Consider the following 20367-nt stretch of genomic DNA (forward strand, 5'->3'; position numbering starts at 1 on the left):
AGTTGTTGCATGCACTGATTATGAAAAAAAAGACAGTCAGCACAATATGATGATTACACTTACAATGCACCTTTTTGTCATGAAACATCATCATCTTCTCTTGTTTAGAACGGAGTCAGTCAGTTTGGGCATTTCTTTATAACGTTAGCTAAAGCTGTTGGGTGCAGATATATGCTGTAGTGAAGGCAGGCCAACAGGGGCTAAAGCTGTGTTAAGTCTATGTCGCAACTTATGACCTAACCGTAAACTCCTTTTAACTCCTCTACCACGTAATGTTCCAAGCAGTTTAGTTGATGCAGGCTGTGTCAGCGAGATGTGTAGTTAATTTTTTATATCGTCATATGTGCTTCATGGACAGCAGTTTCTAATGAAATAGAAATAAGTAAGGACTATTAAGAAGAGTCTGATTTTTATTTGTTTGCTTTATTTTTTCCTTTAGGAACTGTGACAAGCCCCGGCTTATTGAGGCGCTGAAGACGAAGCGCATCCGTGACATCGCCTGTGGCAGCTCTCACAGCGCTGCCATCACATCCAGCGGGGAGCTGTACAGCTGGGGGTTGGGTGAATATGGCCGACTCGGACACGGGGACAACACCACTCAGCTGAGGCCCAAACTGGTAAGCTCAGCCTTTGTTTACTTTACACACATGGCTGCCCATTGTGTCATCAGCTGATCAAAGAAAGATGAAATTTGCATCCAGTATAGTCTATGATGAATTCACACACTTTACACAGTAGAATTCACAGCTTTGAAGCAGCAGACAGATTGCTTGCTACATACAGACTTAACTGCATGACGTGTGATTTGATTGTCTTACTCTTCTGTCTGTCGTTCAGGTGAAAGTACTTCTGGGACACCGTGTTATCCAAGTGGCTTGTGGGAGCAGGGATGCTCAAACTCTAGCCCTCACTGATGAAGGTATTTCTCTTATTGCCCTTAAAAGTAGCCCTACAGATTAACAGCTGTTGGATTTGGCAACATAGTCACGTTGTACTGTTGACATTGTGATTGTCGCCGACTAATGCAATTGGATTGAAACTAAAATATCGTTGTTGTTTTTATTTATACAGCACATTTAATGTGCTGTATAAAGCAACATCAACCAAAGTGCTGTAAAGGATTACAAAATAACTAGTAACTATATTATCTTCAATCACCTCTGTCATTTAAAAACTGTCCAACAGGCAGAAATCCCAGCAGCTCTTTCTGGCTTTGTAATGGATCAGTGAAGTCTGTTCTCTTCTATCAGCAAAATACGACCAACTAACAGTGAAGAGCAGCATTTAGACTTTGATCAAGCCTCCTCTTAAAAAAAAAAATACACTCATGCAAGTGTTTTTAACTTTTAACCTTTTTTTTAAAACGGTCTTGTCCGACAGCTTTAGCAAGCGAACCATCCCCAGAGTGCTCTGTTGTGCCAAACCCATTTGCTTTGCCAAGAGAAGCTTTACAAACTTTATAGGCTCGTCTTGTTAAGTCTTTTTCTTGTCTTTATTTGGTTATTTTATCACTAGTGCTAAAGCTGACAGGAGAGGCGAAATTTGAACTTTTAAATGGTTCCAGTAAAAAAAAATAAATAAATAAAATTTTTTGACACAATTGGGTTCCAGTTTCTAGTCCGTAATGTTTTGGGGTTTTTTTCTTCAGGATTTGTGTTCTCCTGGGGGGATGGGGACTTTGGGAAGCTGGGTCGTGGAGGAAGCGAAGGCTGCAACGTACCACAGAACATCGAAAGGCTCAACGGGCAGGGCGTCTGCCAGATTGAGTGTGGAGCACAGTTCTCCCTGGCTCTCACTAAATCTGGAGTGGTGTGGACCTGGTGAGATGAATGTGTTCCACGTTTAGGTTATCATTCATTATCTGTCCTCAGGCTTTCTTTGACCGTTAACTGTTTCCAAACAGGGGCAAAGGCGATTATTTCCGGTTGGGCCACGGCACCGACGTCCATGTGCGGAAGCCCCAGATGGTGGAGGGACTGAGGGGCAAAAAGATTGTCCACGTTGCTGTCGGAGCGCTGCACTGTCTGGCTGTCACAGACACAGGACAGGTTTGTACTGACCTCAACAAATGGTGTTAGAAACCAGAGCACACCCTTCAAAGTCTGATCATTTAGTGCCGTGGCTCTGCTCCAGATGTGAGTTTGTGTTCCTGCAGCAAGACCTGATTTATTGAGCAGTTAGCTCTGACCTTTTGCTCTCACACTGATTTTTTTTTTTTTTCTCTCTTCACCTTGTTTAATAGTTTTCCTCAGTACAAATTTGATTATACTAACATATCACCTCCAATGATAAGAGGCAGCTGGTCAATGTTTTTTAAGAGACTGTTGAAAGTAAAAGCTTGGCGCTGAGCCTTCACTTTACAGGAAACAAAGCGATTCAGAAATGTGTCAAATGTACAGAAACCTAAGGTGGTGTGAAATGTTTGATGGTATCTCGTAACCTTTTGTTTGTGACATACACGAATAACAGGTGTAATAAAAACTCCATCTAATTAAAGGCTTTATGCTTCTCTGTCAGGTGTATGCGTGGGGTGATAATGACCACGGGCAGCAGGGAAATGGTACTACCACAGTTAACAGGAAGCCCACCCTGGTTCAGGGTCTGGAGGGACAGAAAATCACTCGGGTGGCATGTGGCTCATCCCACAGTGTGGCCTGGACCACAGTGGATGTGACCACCCCCTCTGTTCATGAGCCAGTTCTTTTCCAGACAGCCAGGGACTCCCTCGGAGCGTCATACCTGGGTAAGCCTTGCTGTTTACATGCAGCTTCTCCACAAGGTGGAGCTGTGCAGTCATTCAGTGCAGCCAAGCAATTTTTCAGCAATGATGCTTTAAAGAGTCTTTTTTTTTAATCAGCATTTAAGGTAAATATATGCTATTAAAAAACATCTGATGGATGCTCTTGAGTTCACTTATTTTCTAAATATGCGCCCAGCTCTGCACATCCTATATTGCCAGTTGTGGTAATAGTAGGGCAACTGCAGGGGTTGGATATTGAGACGATGGGGCATACATCGACCATTTCTTGAACAAAAAGTGCTAAAACCACCTCCATAAGACGACACTGTGTCAGACGTCAACCTTTCGGCTTAATTTTTCACCTTCAGTTTTGAAGTATTAAAAAGCCTGCAGTTCCTCTGTGTACAGTAGGCTCTTAATGTCAGTCAGTCCCCCATAGACAGGGGAAGATGCTAAAAGGTCCATCTAATTTTATGCTTTTTAACAATTATATAGCATCGTGACTTTTTTATTTAACTCACCTGTTTAAATTGGCTTAAGGCCTAAAGTTTGCTTTATCACACTTTGACTGACGGGCGAATGGTTACATTTGTGGTTTTAGCTGCTAGCTTTTTGCTAGGCTGCCCCTCGGCTAATGGAGTCCCTGAACTGCATCTCTGGACCTTTTTTGTGCTGTAGGAGATTTAGGACTGTCTAACACTTGAAATAATGGGGGTTACCCATCTGAGAGCTGACTCAAATTTGAAACTAAAAAGCAAACTCATTTCCTATTATGGTCTCTCTCAGTGGGCCCAGGTGTAGCTCATTTAGCTAGTTACCATCAGATCAAGAGCTGCACGACAAAGAACGACACAACAGAGATAAAACAAGCACAACCTTCAGGACGTCCGGGCAGTATGGGTCATCACAGCAATAAATTAACAATATATTTCTCTTCTGTACGGCCTTTGCTTTTCAATCTGGAAGCTCTCAACATCCATCTTTCACAGAGTCAATATTGTCTCCCTCATTGTGTGCAGGACCCAAACACGACCATATCAACATCTGCATCAGGCTTCAGCAGCAGTTACTTTTCTTAGCTGCAGGTGGTAGAAAACACAGGCCTGGAAGTAAACCTGGAGCTATTTTACGCTGCCTCCCATCAATGACAGTGCGTCTCATTGTTTTGGTGTTGTACTCTGTAGGTGTCCAGTCAGACAGTGACTCATCATCAGTGAGTAACAAGCTGAGTGGGCAGAGCAGCGTGAAGTCTAATCGACCCTCACTGGCCAAAATTCTCCTCAGTCTGGATGGAAACCTGGCCAAACAGCAGGCTCTGTCTCATGTGCTGTCAGCCCTTCAAATCATGTATGCAAGGTAGGCTGTGTGCACGGTTTGAAAAATCTATTTCTAATGTGCAGGAAGACTTGCATGGAAAATGTACTTTCCTTAAATGATAGAAATGTGAGAAGTAAAAGAAAACGGGTAAAGAAATTCAACTAACAATACATGATATGAAACTTATATCCTGCAGCTATTCAGGGCTTGAATGCTGTAACTTCTATCTTGTTCGTTTAATTATGTATGACCAAACTGGCTGACTCCGTTCTAAACAGGAGAAGATGATGATGTTTCTGAATAAATTAAGTATCTGACTGGCAGGAGTTATCATTAATTGGCGTTAAACGTTGACAGACTGTGTTGTGTGTTCCCTCAGAGATGCAGTGGTGGGTGCACTCATGCCGGCCAGCATGATCCTGCCAACAGAGTGTCCTTCCTCTTCACCTATTCCCCCATCAGACTCTTCATCCTCATCCAGCGTGAGCGATGAAGAAGATCCTCCCGTTCCACCAGAAGCTGAAGAGCGAGTCAGCCCAAATCCCTGGCAAGACAAGAAGGGAGAGGTCAGGAACACAATACACCTTGCCTCTTAAAAACCTCACGGTTTAGTAAATGTCAGTGAGGCTGTTCTCGTGCTGTTTGGGTTTTTGAAGCGCTGCCTCAGCTGGACTTTCTGCTGATTTCCTGTTAAATTGTAAAAACACTCAGTGTGCATTTTTTGTCCATGACGACCAGGTGTGGGGATGCAGTCATCAGCAAACTGCATTTGGGTCCAATCTTGGAGCTCTCACAGGACCTTGATGAGAGTTATGACTTTAAGTTTCTGCAAACATTTCCATTCTTGGTGTTCTTTCTAAAGATAACTGTTATGGTTATCTCTGAGCATGATCCAGCTTCATTTAAACAACCTGAAACCATTACTTATCCATGTTTTTAAACTTCCTTGTTGTGCAAAGAGCCCTCCTCTCCTCTCAGAGAGTGGTGTGTCTGAAATATGTAGTAGTCACCCGCAACAAACAGGCCTGTGACTTTTTGGGGTGGATAGTTTTCTTTTGATCCTCACAGCACTGAGACTTTGGTGAAGCTGACTTTTTTCACAGCCTAACCACACAGCAAGAGGGTCCTGAGTTTGAACCCCAGATGGGCCCTTCTCTATGGAGAACAGATTTGTGTGGTTTTTACCCCTGAGCTGTTAAAAGCTGATGGGATACTGCCGTCACCTCACAGGGGCAGCGTGGACATCCAACTTTGTGAACACAGTAACTCAAGAACGAGGCAGTATAGGACTTGGAAAAGTTGGAATGTCTGTGACCTTAAACAGTATATTAGATGTATATTTACTCTCAGATATGAAGATTCTTAGTGGGAGCTTGTTAACCGTGTGCAGTAAATATTGTTGTTTGTTGGCGTTTGGTGAACTTGGGTGAATTTGGTGTGTATGAACAGGTTCCCTCATCTGAAGACGCTATCACCCCATCATCAGCAGTAACTCCATCAGCCTGTGGAGCCTCCTCACGTCCTTTCATCCCTGTCACTGATGACCCCGGAGCAGCCAGCATCATAGCTGAGACCATGGCGAAGACCAAAGAAGTAAGTCAGTCTGGTGGCAAGCAGAGACTTTGCCCTGAGCCAAGTGTTGTTAGCTTAAAGGTTTTTCTGTTGTTTGCTTCTCCTCAGGACTCTGAGAGTCAGAGCAAAGTGGTTGGTCCGGAGCCTCAGTACCTGGATGAGTTCACCAGTCTGCTTGTGCCGGATGACACACGAGTAATGGTGGACGTGTTGAAGCTTGCAGTATCCTGTCGTTCTGGGGAGAAAGGCAAGGAGGTCCTGTCTGCAGTGCTGTCTGGCATGGGCACAGCGTATCCACAGGTACTGTCATATATTCCCTGGAAGCTGTGCGTGCATCGCTCTGCAAATTGTTAACATTCTGTATGTGGGTCCTTGCAGGTTGCTGACATGCTGCTGGAGTTATGCGTCACTGAATTGGAGGATGTTGCTACAGATTCTCAGAGCGGCCGTCTGTCCTCCCAGCCAGTCGTCGTAGAAAGCAGCCATCCCTACACAGACGACACATCGACCAGCGGCACCGTAAAGATCCCAGGTTAGGAAAAAAAAAAAAGACCTTTGAAAGGCAGAGATCATTATCAGGGTCTTATTGAATCTCAGTAAAATCACTCTCTCGGACATAAACAGCAACTTCTGTTTTGCTCTTCAGGTGCCGAGGGTCTGAGGATAGAGTTTGACCGACAGTGTTCGACCGAGAGACGCCACGACCCGCTAACAATCATGGATGGAGCCAACAGGATTGTCTCTGTCAGATCAGGTGATGAGGGGAAGAGATTAAACTTTACTCTCGCAAAATACAAGAAATGAAAAATTAATGTAGCTTTGCGTTTCAGGTCGGGAGTGGTCTGACTGGTCAAGTGAATTAAGGATCCCCGGAGATGAACTCAAATGGAAGTTTACCAGTGATGGGTCGGTTAATGGGTGGGGCTGGCGCTTCACAGTCTACCCCATCATGCCTGCAGCGGGTAAGACATGATGGATAACAAACTTTTCTGATAATAGTTCTTTATTATTAGGGTTGTAAACGTTTACTATTGCACTGATGCTGAACAAACACTGTCATGGTGTGTGCCCAAGCAGCAGCCTCCACCTTGTACAGCTCTTATAATAGCTTTATAGGCTAAACATGTTTTTTGTAGGATGGAAACCCATGTTGTTTTTTATTTGGTGTCAGTAGGGACTCACTCATTGCTGGTGCCAGTTTCAAGTGCACGTTTGAACAACTTTAGCTTTTGGCACTTCAGCGTTGATTTTATTTTTCAGCAACAAGTGGATGGTAGCTACTAATTGTGTGTCAGGCCTAGAGCTGGGCGATATGAGATTTTTTCATATCACGATATGTTTTTTTCATTTCAGGCGATAACGATATCTATCACGATATAAGCCAAATAACTATATTTGTAAGATTTAAATGTGCCGTTGCTCACAAGTAAAATGTGAAATAATCAGCAGCTTGTTTTGATTTAAATATTTATTTCCCATAATAAGTTCAACAGGGTAGATGTACTTAAGGAACATGAGACTTTTTCAGATAAATAAAGGCAAATATTGCAAACTACACAAAAGGCAGCTGCTAAAGCGTTTAAGTTTCAAAATAGAACAAACGAAACAGACTAAATTGTCAATTCCACTTAGAAATAAAGTATTAATTCTAAAAATAAATCTTAGTTTGTGTTACAGAAGAACAGACAAAACTGACTAACTTTTGTCAATATCAAATAAACTGAGAACTAAAAGGAAATTCTCAATCTCTCCTTGTTGTATAGCTGAGCTTTTCAAACAGTTTTAACAGTTACTTTAGCCTGACAAAAGCCGAATGACGAATTAGCGCTTCCAGTCAGAGACTGAGGCTACGTCCACACGTACACGGGTATTTTTGAAAACGGAGATTTTCCGTTTCCGTTTTAAAAAATAATCCCGTCCACACATAAAGGCAGAAATGAAGGAAAACGCTGCTATGAACATGCCAAAGCAGCAGGTGGCGCTAGATTCCTAACCGTGCAGAAATGTTGGCCAATCAGAAGTCTAGAAGCCTCGGTGGGAAAAAGTAAACAAAGCTGGGGCATAGAAGCAGAACCGAGTTGTATGTGTGGAGGGACAGTAACTGTGTGTATATGTAAGCATTTAAACACTGCAGAGAGTAGAATTAACAGTAACAGTATTGTAGAAATTCATTTCACCGAAACAATAACGTGGCGCACAGTGTGACGCATGCACCAGTTTATTGTATTTCCAGACTTGCTTTCGGCACAATTTACAGTGCACGCTACTCTGTTTTTTGTCAGACTTGAAATAGCCGAAATACCTTCACACTACGGAACTTCTATGGCTCTTCCGTTCGACAATCTCTCCGGCGTTGGAACCATCATCTGTTTTCTCTTCGGTCACGCGCGGTTGATTTTTCTAGTCGGCACACTCATTTCCTCCATTACCCGCTGGCTGCTTCCCAAACAAACACACGTGCGGCTTGGCACTTGTGCTGTACGTAACAAGTCACGCGACGTGACGCTGCGGCTGTGATTGGTTCGGCTCTGCGCTACTTAATTTGGATTGGCTGATCTTTTTTTTTTTTTTTTTTTTTTTTTTTATTAAAGAGGACAAGAGCGACGAGGTCTATCGCGATAGCTTAATTTCTCTATCGAGTAAAAGTTATATCGCGATACATATCGTTATCGTTCTATCGCCCAGCTCTAGTCAGGCCTCAGCTCTGCCAATCAGAGTCTCTGATCTGAACGCAGTCTGTTAACCAGGCTTTCTGGTGTCAGCTGATGTGGACCTCCATCCTCATCCAAATATGGCCCAAAAACAACAGCACTGTGGTACCCAAAAGCTAATGTTGAGACTTTAAAATGTAGAGTCCAGAAACCAGTTGGTGATAATATGATGGTATTTTTTAAAGTGTATGTCTGTGACAGTCAGACTTCATTCTTCTTCTTCAGGTCCCAAAGACTTGCTGTCTGATCGCTGTATCTTGTCCTGCCCCTCCATGGATCTGGTCATATGTCTCCTGGACTTTAGGCTCAACTTTGCATCCAATAGGAGCATCGTGCCCCGTCTAGCCGCTTCTCTTGCTGCTTGTGCTCAGCTCAGTGCTCTAGGTACAGAATTGTGCTCTTGCTTCACCAGGTTATTTCTTAATAAAGTACGAAATAAATTTTCACAGAACTAAATTTGTTTTGTGTAGCTGCTGGTCACAGGATGTGGGCTCTGCAGAGGCTACGGAAGCTTCTGACCACAGAGTTCGGTCAGTCAATCAACATAAACAGGCTGCTGGGCGACAGCGAAGGAGAGGCTCGCTCTATGGTGAGTACACTGTCATAATTAAGATATCTGCCCGATGGCTTAATTGGAATATTTGTTATCCATTTATTATGGTAAATTATTGGCCTGTAAAAGAGAGCTAAAAAATATTTGACTCTCGTGAAGATGTTGTAGCTAAAAAAAAAAGAAAAGAAAAAGTCCAGAAAAAACATTTCTTCCTGAAGAAAAGACGAGTGTTAGTTATACATGTGGTTGCTCAGCACATGCGACTGACCGATGGCCTTTCTTTTTTCAGAGCTTCACAGGTAGTGCTCTGGCTGCTTTGGTCAAGGGGCTGCCTGAGGCTCTGCAGAGGCAGTATGAGTACGAAGACCCGATTGTCCGCGGAGGGAAACAGCTGCTTCACAGTCCATTTTTCAAGGTATACACGCAGTTGTTCTCTTAAATACACGGTAACACCATAGTTTTCCTTTGCAGAGCATAACTTTAACACTTTGCCCAGGTACTGGTTGCTCTTGCCTGTGACCTCGAGCTCGATACCTTACCTTGCTGTGCGGAGACACATAAGTGGGCCTGGTTCCGCCGATATTGCACTGCCTCCAGAGTGGCTGTGGCTCTAGATAAGAGAACATCTTTACCCAGACCTTTCCTGGATGAGGTACGTCTGCACAGCTGTGTTGTCTGTGCAAGCTTTCATTTTGCCCTGAAAATCTCTCTAATCCATTTTCCTTCACCTTTTAAAGGTTACAAAGAAAATTCGCGAGCTCATGGCAGATCACGAGAGCATGAACACCCTGCATGAGAGTCACGACTTATTCAAGCGCGAGCACGACGAGCAGCTTGTGCAGTGGATGAACCGGCGCCCAGATGACTGGACGCTTTCTGCCGGGGGGAGTGGCACCATTTACGGCTGGGGGCACAACCACAGAGGGCAGCTAGGGGGCATTGAGGGGGCAAAAGTCAAAGTACCTACATCTACAGAAGCCCTCGCCACATTGCGGCCAATCCAGCTTATTGGTGGGGAGCAGACTCTGTTTGCTGTCACTGCTGATGGAAAGGTGTGTTTGCTTTTACCTGTCATGAAAACCTCTGTGCCAGTAACCCTTCACAGAGCATACATCGACAATATCAGCTGAACCATTGCTGCACGACTACTGTAGGGTCATTCATAAAAATGCATCACTACCTCCCACTTTAGCACATTTTTTCCCCCAGCTTTAGTATATTCAATGAAGCCGTTCAAGGAAGTAAATTAATACTATGAATATTTTCCTCAGAGTACAAAATTTTTTTTTTTTTTCCCCAGCATTTCTGAGCTCTCATAACTTAATCTGTGCAGAAAATTTTAAGATAAGAAGAACTTTATTTATCCCGAGGGAAATTATTTTGTCATACACATGCTCAATGCAGCAAGAGGGACAGAGGAATAGGATATACAATAGAATACTAGTATACAGTAATATACAGTAGGATAGTGCAAAATATAATATCAAATAACTCTAACAAGTAACAATATAATGATATCCTGAAAAATAAATATCTCAGCTATCAGTGAAGGTGATTCTAAAAGTGGCATAGTATTGTGCAAATGAATAAAAGAGAGTAGCATTATGATGGGGAGATGAAACAAATGTTCAATGAAAAACTGTTGGGTGATATTGCACGGTCTGAATGGAAACAGAATAACTTTGTTAGCGAGGATGAGTTGTACAGTCCTATTGCCACCGGCACAAAGGATTTCCTGTGGCGGTCAGTTCTGCATTTCGGGGCGATTAGTCTTTTGCTGCATATGCTCCGATGGTCCATCATGGAGGCGTGCATGGGGTGGGAGGGGTTGTCCATGATACAAAGAAGCTTTTTTTTAGCATTCTCTTCTCAGACACCACCTCCAGGTTCTCCAGTCTGACACCCAGGACAGAACCAGCCTTTTTAATCGTGTGATATTTCATACTCCAAGTATCGCAATTTAAAGTCATGTACTTGTCATGTAAAAATGCATGGCTTGATTAAATATACGACAGACTGTGTACGTAAAGTCAGCTCAACCTTTATTTTTGCTTTGGGTTCTAACACCAGTTTATTTTCTGTCGATGCTCAGCTCTATGCCACAGGATATGGTGCAGGGGGCAGGCTGGGTATCGGTGGCACTGAGTCTGTGTCGACCCCAACCTTGCTGGAGTCGATTCAGCACGTGTTCATCAGAAAGGTGGCTGTGAACTCTGGAGGAAAGCACTGCTTGGCACTGTCCTCTGAGGGAGAAGTCTACTCATGGGGTGAAGCTGAGGACGGGAAACTCGGCCATGGGAACAGAAGGTTAAGACTACATGCACTAAAAATAAGAAAACCTCTTTCATATTAAGTTTATAGTTCATACATATATATAAAACTAAACCTCACTCAAAAATTTGGACAGTAAAGTAAATTTTTGTGCTAACTGTGCGTCCTTTTGTCTTTAGCCCCTGTGACCGTCCCCGTGTGATCGAGTCTCTGAGGGGAGTGGAAGTGGTGGATATTGCAGCCGGAGGAGCTCACAGTGCCTGCATCACTGCCAGCGGAGAGCTCTTCACGTGGGGCAAGGGTCGCTATGGACGCCTGGGACACGGAGACAGCGAGGACCAGCTTAAACCCAAGCTGGTCTGTGGTCACTCGACTCAGTTTCTCACAAGACTCAAAAAAAAAATAAAAATAAAATGTGCTTAACTTGTAAAGAGTAACTGTGTGTGCTTTATCCAGGTGGATGCACTGCAGGGTCACAGAGTCATTGATGTCGCCTGCGGCAGCGGGGATGCCCAGACACTATGTCTAACTGATGATGACATGGTCTGGTCCTGGGGAGATGGGGACTATGGCAAACTGGGCCGGGGAGGCAGTGATGGCTGCAAAATCCCCATGAAGGTAAGAAGGATTACAGAGCAGTGTGTACTGGAGGTGAACAGAGGCATCAGTTATACCTCAGTTTTCTAGTTATTTCATGTGGGAGACCAGAGTCTGAATCACCTAATCAGTTTTCTGTTCTTTGTAAAGTCAGTATACACAACTTTTAGTTAAAGGTATTTATTGTAAATTCTTGTGCCCCCAAAAAATAGATAAATAGGTTCATGTAAAATGGGGCCAGACTGCACTTTTTTAGGTACTACCAATTTTGTTAAGTAGCAGCTTTGCTAAATACATAGAAGGGTGTGTCATGCTGCCAAATATCTTCTCTTTGGTGTGGTAAGATTGGCTTTTGAAGATGACTTAAAGGCCACGGCAAGAGAATGGTGTCACCTGTCATGGTGTACAACAGTTATGCTGGCACCACCTGGATATGCAAAGATGAAGACTGTTAGAAAAGGTCCTGAGGGTGAAGACCATGAAAAGGCTGTAATGGAAGCACAACTTTCTGTTTCTGACTCTCCACCCTGGAAAGTTGAGATCATATCAAAGGGTCAGAGATATGAACTTGCTTTAATAATCTTTATTTTTGTTTTTCCACATAATTATTAAATTGCTGAACGTGACAGTTTAAAGATTGTGAATTTCAATAAAAATAATTTAAATTTCAAATAATATTAATTTCAAAATGGGCAGCACGGTGGCACGGTGGATAGCACTGTTGCTGCACAGCAAGAAGGTCCTGAGTTCAATTCCAACACCAGGCCGGGGTCTTTCTGTATGGAGTTTGCATGTTCTCCCCGTGTTTGCGTGGGTTCCCTCCGGGTACTCCGGCTTCCTCCCACCGTCCAAAGACATGCAGCTTGTGGGGATAGGTTAATTGGAAAATCCAAATTGTCACTAGGTGTGAATGTGCGAATGAATGTGAGTGCGAATGGTTGTCTGTCCCTGTGTGTTGGCCCTGCGACAGACTGGCGACCTGTCCAGGGTGTACCCTGCCTCTCGCCCTATGACAGCTGGGATAGGCTCCAGCGCCCCCCGCGACCCTGAAAAGGATAAGCGGAAGCGAATGGATGGATGGATTAATTTCAAATAATAAAAACCCCAAAACCTTTGACCATACTTATCATGAGAAAATTGGTACACAAAAAATTTTTGAATCCAGAATTAGCTTTGCAGTTTTTCATTACCGAAATTGTTTTGAATTTACGGAAGGGTTTGTTGTTCTGTTTGGTAATATTTGTACACTGTAAACACAAAAGGACAGGGAACCAAAATGTAATGTGCTGCGTTATATTAATGTATAATGAGTATTTTGCTTGTTTAGACATATGTAGTGTTGTTCTTATTTTTAAAGCTCTGTGTGTACAGACACAGGTTGGTTCTGAGGCCTTGTCGCCTTTTTGTTTTTCAGTAAATGTAACAGGATTTCTCGGCTCCTCACCCTAACATGATCAGCTTCACTGTTTCACTCATAATGACAGAACAGGATAGAAACGGTGGCAGAGTGCAAATGAAATGATGACGTAGTTCTGCGTTTTATTCCTGTAATGTCGGCTCTACAGAGGAAGACCTTATCAAGGTGTTTTAAAAGCCACAAACGTGAGTTACGTTTCAATGCTGAAAAATTGAAAGTTAACCTGTCCCTCTGCTTTTCAGATTGACTCTCTCACCGGCCTTGGAGTGGTCAAAGTCGAGTGTGGTTCGCAGTTTTCTGTGGCTCTCACGAAGTCTGGAGCTGTGTATACGTGGTAAGTACAGAGACGAGCTGTCAAGTTCAGGTGTTGTATTTGGTTGTGATGAGGTGGCTCATCGTGGTGTGTTAATGTGTCCTTTTAAAGGGGAAAAGGTGACTACCATCGGCTGGGCCATGGCTCTGATGACCACGTTCGAAGGCCCAGGCAGGTCCAAGGGCTACAAGGGAAGAAAGTCATCGCCATCGCTACGGGGTCCCTTCACTGTGTGTGCTGCACAGAGGATGGTAGGAAGAATGTTTTCTGTGCGATCGTGCTTTTTTTTGGTACAAATTCTCTTTATCATTAAACCTAGCAGATCGGTTATGTTGAGTTAGATTTAGCTTCACAAAAGGTTTTGTTGCTTGTTTGGCTCAGGAGAAGTGTACACATGGGGTGACAACGATGAAGGCCAACTTGGAGATGGGACTACGAACGCCATCCAGAGGCCGCGGCTGGTGGCTGCACTGCAGGGCAAGAAAATCAACAGGGTGGCCTGTGGATCTGCTCACACTCTGGCCTGGTCCACAAGCAAGCCCACTAATGCAGGAAAGCTGCCTGCCCAGGTACTACACTCACTTAAGGTAGAAACTGAGGTAAAAAAATTAGGTTTCAGCTTCCAGTAGATGGCATTAAAGTTGTGCAGATAAAAATATATTTAAAAAAAAAAAAATGAAAGCCAGATCCAACCAGATGAGCGTGTGCTGTGTTTCAGGTTCCCATGGAGTACAACCACCTGCAGGAGATCCCGATCATGGCCCTGAGGAACAGGCTGGTGCTGCTGCATCACATCTCAGAGCTTTTCTGCCCGTGCATACCGATGTTTGACCTGGAGGGCCGGCTCGGTCAGACGGGCCATGGCCCCTCGGTGGGATTCGACACACTCAGGGGCATTCTCATCTCCCAGGGCAAGGTGGGACAGCACGGTACTGAGAAACCAATTCCATGATGTGACAGGCACTAAAACATTTCTTTAAATTATTTGAACAGGAAGCGGCTTTCAGGAAGGTAGTTCAAGCCACGATGGTGAGGGACAGACAGCACGGACCTGTGGTGGAGCTGAACAGGATACAGGTACTTTTAGAAACACATGCATATAGCTCACATAATCACTCACTTTGGTCTACTTTCAAGTCTCCGGCCCCCCTTACTGTAGTTCCCTCTCCCTGTGAGGCTGCGTTCCAGACTGGCTCCTGACTGTTACATGTGATGTCTTTCATAAGGGGATTGTTTCATGGTGTGTGATCTGCTCTCCAGCTTGTCTGTAGGGAGTCTTTCCTCCTCCTCCACCCCTTTCCCCTTCATCTAACTTGAGTTGTATCTGTAGTGGGAGCTGTCATAACGAGCTGGTCATGCACATCAGGACTTCCTCTCTATCTAGCAGGAAGTTGTTAAGCCCACAACAGAACCAGATCAAACTAATCTCTATTTTTTTTCTTTCCTCCCCTTCTTCTTCACCCCACAGGTGAAGCGTTCCCGTAGCAAAGGAGGTCTGGCAGGTCCTGATGGAACAAAGTCTGTGTTTGGTCAGATGTGTGCCAAAATGAGCTCTTTTAGCCCCGACAGCCTGCTGCTTCCTCATCGCGTGTGGAAGGTCAAATTTGTAGGTACGTGTCCACGCTGTGATGCCCACGCCTCCCTTTAAACTCCGAACTGTCAGAAACTTTTTCTTACCCTTGTTTTAAATACGCTGCACCTATTTTCTCAGGGGAGTCTGTGGATGACTGCGGTGGAGGCTACAGCGAGTCCATCGCTGAAATGTGCGAGGAGCTGCAGAACGCACTGACTCCTCTGCTCATTGTCACCCCAAATGGCCGCGACGAGTCGGGCGCCAACAGGGACTGCTTCCTGCTAAACCCCGCAGCCAAGTCCGCTCTTCACATGAGCATGTTCCGCTTCCTAGGTATAATCCAGTTAATCTCCCAGTCAGGACTGGGGTGTTAATCCCAGATAAACCAACTCTGAAAATATGCTTTTAGTATAAAAAGTGTAAATATTTCATCTGCATTTTCACTGATAAAGCACCTGGCTTGTTTTATTTAGTACACATAATTTTTATTATTGGTTCACGCGTCCTCGCACAGCTCAGTGTTCATGTTTGATCTGTGGGTAATGTCCTCTGCCTTGCTGCGTCTGCAGGAGTGCTCCTAGGGATTGCAATCCGGACTGGAAGCCCTCTTAGCCTGAATTTGGCAGAGCCTGTTTGGAAACAGCTGGCAGGCATGAATCTGACCATCGCTGACCTCAGTGAGGTACGTGCACAGCCCCCTCACAGGCGTGTTTGTTTTCATTTTTGCTTTAACTTATTATAAAATAAATAAGTATACTTTGTAGTTTTTTTGGGTTTTGTTTTTTTTTTAAAGACACTATTAACCTCCTAAGACCCGAACTATTCCATTAGTATTTTGGTCTAGACAACCCAAAATGTGATGTCCGCATATGTGGACGCCAGGTCCTAAGAGGTTAAGAGTTGGATTGATTCCCTCTGCTGTCACTGTCTTTCCTTTTACATGGACCACAACCAAAAGAGGACCGTGCTTCTGTTTTGCTCTTTATCTGTCTGAAGCTGGAAGGATGGATGCTGCAATAAGTAGAACAGCTGGGCAAAGAGTTTTGCTGTCTGAGGAGGCAAAAAAGGCAAAGGGGATGTAGCAGGTTTCCACATAACCAGTGGTTAGTTTAAAAATAACAAAAATGCAGGAGAAGCTCATTGGCCGTTTTTAGTTCTGACTTCACCTGTGAAGCAAACTGGCTGCCCTCCCTTAACAAACATAGTTTCTCCCCTTTGGTTTTCTTTCTCTCCCTCTTTCTTTCATTCTTTCTCCCTGTCCTATCCCCCAGTCATGTCTGTCCCGTTTGTAGCAACTGAAAATAAAATAAATTCATAATTATAATAAAGCTCAATCAAATGGACCAATATGGCAAGGCCATGATGATCCACTTGGTAAAATAAATCCGCTTGGCTTCTTTTTTGGCCTTAAGACAACAATTCTGAAGGCTAAAGATCCAAACGGGACACAAAAAAACCCAAAAAAAACAAACAAAAAAACATAGTTTCGTGAAGTAAAGGTTAGTGAAGTAAAGGAAGTGCAGACATGGACAATAACCATTTCACTCATGCAGGCTATAAAATGTAATGCTTCTCAACAAAAAGGCTTAAAATGATGACGGTGTTGTAGTTACTAATTCTTTTCCAGATGTAATTATCAATAGAGCAAGTAAATTTGACCCAGCATTAGAGCAAGAAGTGGAAAGAGTCTGCATCGAAGGAAGCGACAAAGGGGAAAAGGAGAAAGTAAAGAGATCAAAAGCAAAACCACAGTGAATTTGAAGTGATCATGCACTCAGAGCAGAGAGCGTGGACACTCAGGAGCATTTAAAATGATACGTTTCCGTTTTTGTTTTTTTAATGTTGGTGAATGCTCAAAATGGAAAGCAGTCAGGTTTTCTGTAGTTGCAGCATGCCAGCTCCGATGCACTTAAGCATCAGCTGCGTGCTACAGGCATCTCTTTGCTTTTGTGTCTTTGTTCCTGATTTACAAATGATTGTAAAAGGAATAAACGACTCTTAAACTCTGACACGAGGCAGCAAAATCATTGCTGAGTCAAAGCCACATCTGTTCTCACACAAGGGCCATTTAAAGCGTATTATAGCTTCATATTGTCCATTCTTTCTTGGGGCCGGTACCCACAAAACACTCAGACAGAAGCTCAGAATTCAGCTTTTCCTCCTCCCTGCAGCTGGAAAGGTGAAAGACTGAAAATGTTGTATAATATCTGACATAACAAACCACATGACGTGCATTATAACATGGAGGAGAAACCCACTCGTATATATTCCTCCTGAGATTAAAACCTAAGCCCCTCCGCTGTTCTGCAGTGGTACGGACCTCTCTAGATGTTTCTCGAAACTCACACTGTGCTGCTCCTCAGAAAGGTTAGAATCTATACTTGCTGAAGTGAAGAATGTCGCGAGGCATAACCTCAGCTTTTGTCTCAGAGATGGTGTGAGTCAACTCCTGCCCTTAAACTCTGATCATGAGCTCCTGAGCCGTCTTTGGGGGAACAGTGGAGTGGAAAAAAGGGCTTCTACCTCACAAAGCTGCCCTTGTTTTGTGGTTTTGCCCCTGAGATATTGGAAAGGTTAGCTGGGAAATGAATTTAGCACAAGACTCCAAAAAATGGATCACTCCAGCGCTCACGGGAACTGTGTTGTGTTAATGAGATGTGGACACACACACACACACACACACACACACACACACACACACACACACACACACACACACACGGATAAATGTTGCGTAAAGTTCAGCTAAATTGTACGTTTATTACTCAGTTTAGTTCAAATTCCCAGCAGTGATTTGCTCTGTTTTTTTTCCCCAGGTTGATAAGGATTTTATTCCTGGCTTGATGTACATTCGGGACAACGAGGCCACACCTGAGGAGTTCGAGGCCTTGACCCTGCCCTTTACCGTGCCCAATGCTAGCGGCCAAGACATCCAGCTCAGCTCCAAGTACTCCCACATCACCCTGGAGAACCGCGCAGAATACGTCCGCCTGGCCATCAACTACAGGTAAGAGAACATGCTCACTGCATACAAATAATCTACTTTCACAAATAAGCTCTGGACAGTTTCTAGAGCATCAGGTTAACAAATCTCCCACAGCTCTCCTCTCTCACATTAAGTCCACAGCAGGAAGTAGTCTGCTTCAGACTTGTTCATACTGCAGGAAATACTCTGTGTGGTTTAGGTGATGGAGGTTTCTGGATAAAGTGAATCATGACGCCCACTCACTGAGTTTTAATGCACCAAAATCTGAACTGATGCCCTGGGTAGCTGGCAGGTTAAAGGTCGCTTGATGTCTCATCATTCTAAGGCCTATAAACGTTGAGGTCTGCAGTGCATGTGTGAAAACAGCTGTGCATTTGTTTGAGTTTCCCTCTGTCTTCCTGCAGACTCCACGAGTTCGATGAGCAAGTGTCTGCAGTGCGTGAGGGAATGGCTCGAGTGGTCCCCGTCCCCCTGCTGTCACTTTTCACTGGCTACGAGCTGGAAACAATGGTGAGGGAGAGCAGCTCTAGGCTGTGAAGCCACATCTGTCCCCAGGTTGTGTGCAGATTTTATAGTGCGTTTGTTTCTTCGCAGGTGTGCGGAAGCCCGGACATCCCGCTGCACCTGCTGAAGTCAGTGGCCACTTATAAAGGGGTGGAGCCGACAGCACCTCTCATTCAGTGGTTCTGGGACGTGATGGAGTCCTTCTCAAACACAGAGAGGTCTCTATTCCTGAGGTTCGTCTGGGGCCGCACACGTCTGCCGCGCACCATCGCTGATTTCCGAGGAAGAGACTTTGTGGTCCAGGTGAGAAACCTAAAAGCTGTCCCCTGATTCTTTTTCACGCTTTTCGTGAGTGAAATGATTGACTCTGCGTCACCAACTACCTGCATAAATGTCGTACTGTATACTGTCATAGTAAACTGACGTGTAACCGTGACATGTAGCCAGGCTGCAACTAATCTGACGCATGTGCACATGCAAAGATGAACATTTATGTTTAACGTTGTTCTTGAAATTGTTTCACTTTTTTTTTTTTCTACTACTACTTTTTCTCGACTAAAGAATCAGCAGAAACATCTCTCGCCCTGATTCAAATACATAAAATAAAGCTCTAAATATAAAACTAATGTTCCGCGTTTGTCTTCAGGTGCTGGATAAGTACAACCCCCCCGACCACTTCCTGCCAGAGTCCTACACGTGTTTCTTCCTCCTCAAGCTGCCCAGGTACTCGTGTAAACAGGTCCTGGAAGAGAAGCTGAAGTACGCCATTCACTTCTGCAAGTCCATTGACACAGACGATTACGCCCGCATCGCCCTGTCCGGCGAGCCCGCAGCCGACGACAGCAGCGAGGACTCCGACAACGAGGACGCAGACTCGTTTGCGTCCGACTCCACCCAGGATTACTTAACGGGACACTGAAGGGCCGCAGAGAGACTGCTGGTCTCGTGTGTCGATGCACACATACATAGAAACACTGCAAAGACACAAATGTCTGTGTGTGGGGGTGGCGGGGGTGTGCAATGAGCTTTAAAAGCGTTATAAGCTAAAGAGAGGAACGAACACGGCCTCACTCTGGGTTAGTTTCTGATTGTTGTGTTACAGAATTGTGTATTATTCCAGCTGAACTAAAAAAAAACAGGCTCTAGCCTAGCACTGTGGTAGATCCCATCTGGTTTGTGTGAGTTTCCTCTCCGTAGGGTGTATATAGAAGTTCATGTGCGAAAAACAGTAGTGTTTTTGTTTCTTGGTGTTTCTTTATAATAAATTTAAAAAAAGTTTTTAACTTAAAGTCAGTGTTTCTCACCAGGCTCAGTCCGAGCCCACTGAAGGGTCATTTTAAGATTCCTATACCCCGCCCCTCCCCACAACCATATCTGTGCACCATCTCCTTAACAAATGTACATAATGCGACTGTGCCATGTATTCACAGGTCTCATTCCTGCTTATTAAATGTAATCTGATTAATCCCATGTTTTCTGTGTGAAACACAAATCACTACAAGCTCACATCAAAATGACATTCAGTTCTCAGTTTTATTCCTGTCAGACATCGTTTTGCAGATTAAGGTTATTGCATAAATGTCATGTTTGGAAAGAGTTGAAGGCCGCCCTAATGAAACCGCTCTATCCTTTTGTTTTCTGTTGTCCTCGTCTTACAAGAGGAGGTGCTCTAGCTAGAAGCCGATCAGATTTTCTCTTTGATTTCTGGAAGAATCCGTTTTCATATGCGGCACAAACATCCCAGCTTGATGGCGGCGGAGTGTTAAAGAAGTCTCCCGTGATTACTTGTGGGGGATTGTTGCTTGAGCACCGG

At 44.2% G+C, this 20367-nt stretch overlaps 1 protein-coding gene across 3 annotated transcripts in view; it reads left to right on the plus strand.

The window, feature by feature from the left end:
• The window catches only part of herc2 (HECT and RLD domain containing E3 ubiquitin protein ligase 2), a 51715-nt gene extending 31691 nt beyond the window's left edge, over positions 1-20024 (plus strand). For all 3 annotated transcript variants that reach the window (XM_085449725.1, XM_085449727.1, XM_085449726.1), the window contains exons 60-91: positions 440-617; positions 838-919; positions 1649-1820; positions 1904-2048; positions 2518-2743; positions 3925-4096; positions 4437-4623; positions 5507-5650; positions 5738-5929; positions 6008-6161; positions 6276-6383; positions 6460-6591; positions 8566-8724; positions 8811-8929; positions 9183-9308; positions 9390-9545; positions 9631-9945; positions 10986-11200; positions 11344-11521; positions 11621-11782; positions 13421-13512; positions 13603-13742; positions 13873-14060; positions 14210-14407; positions 14485-14568; positions 14960-15101; positions 15203-15397; positions 15634-15746; positions 17881-18071; positions 18455-18560; positions 18645-18857; positions 19201-20024. In XM_085449725.1, the coding sequence (XP_085305851.1) occupies positions 440-617; positions 838-919; positions 1649-1820; positions 1904-2048; positions 2518-2743; positions 3925-4096; positions 4437-4623; positions 5507-5650; positions 5738-5929; positions 6008-6161; positions 6276-6383; positions 6460-6591; positions 8566-8724; positions 8811-8929; positions 9183-9308; positions 9390-9545; positions 9631-9945; positions 10986-11200; positions 11344-11521; positions 11621-11782; positions 13421-13512; positions 13603-13742; positions 13873-14060; positions 14210-14407; positions 14485-14568; positions 14960-15101; positions 15203-15397; positions 15634-15746; positions 17881-18071; positions 18455-18560; positions 18645-18857; positions 19201-19473 (5257 nt within the window). In that variant the 3' untranslated portion in view covers positions 19474-20024. The remainder of the gene's footprint in view (positions 1-439; positions 618-837; positions 920-1648; positions 1821-1903; positions 2049-2517; positions 2744-3924; positions 4097-4436; positions 4624-5506; positions 5651-5737; positions 5930-6007; positions 6162-6275; positions 6384-6459; positions 6592-8565; positions 8725-8810; positions 8930-9182; positions 9309-9389; positions 9546-9630; positions 9946-10985; positions 11201-11343; positions 11522-11620; positions 11783-13420; positions 13513-13602; positions 13743-13872; positions 14061-14209; positions 14408-14484; positions 14569-14959; positions 15102-15202; positions 15398-15633; positions 15747-17880; positions 18072-18454; positions 18561-18644; positions 18858-19200) is intronic.
• The last annotated feature ends 343 nt before the right edge of the window (positions 20025-20367 follow it).

The sequence above is a fragment of the Copadichromis virginalis genome, linkage group LG23, assembly GCF_057382275.1.
Source record: "Copadichromis virginalis isolate Kocher_CV1m ecotype Utaka linkage group LG23, C_Virginalis_male_GT1.1, whole genome shotgun sequence".
Lineage (NCBI taxonomy): Eukaryota > Metazoa > Chordata > Actinopteri > Cichliformes > Cichlidae > Copadichromis > Copadichromis virginalis.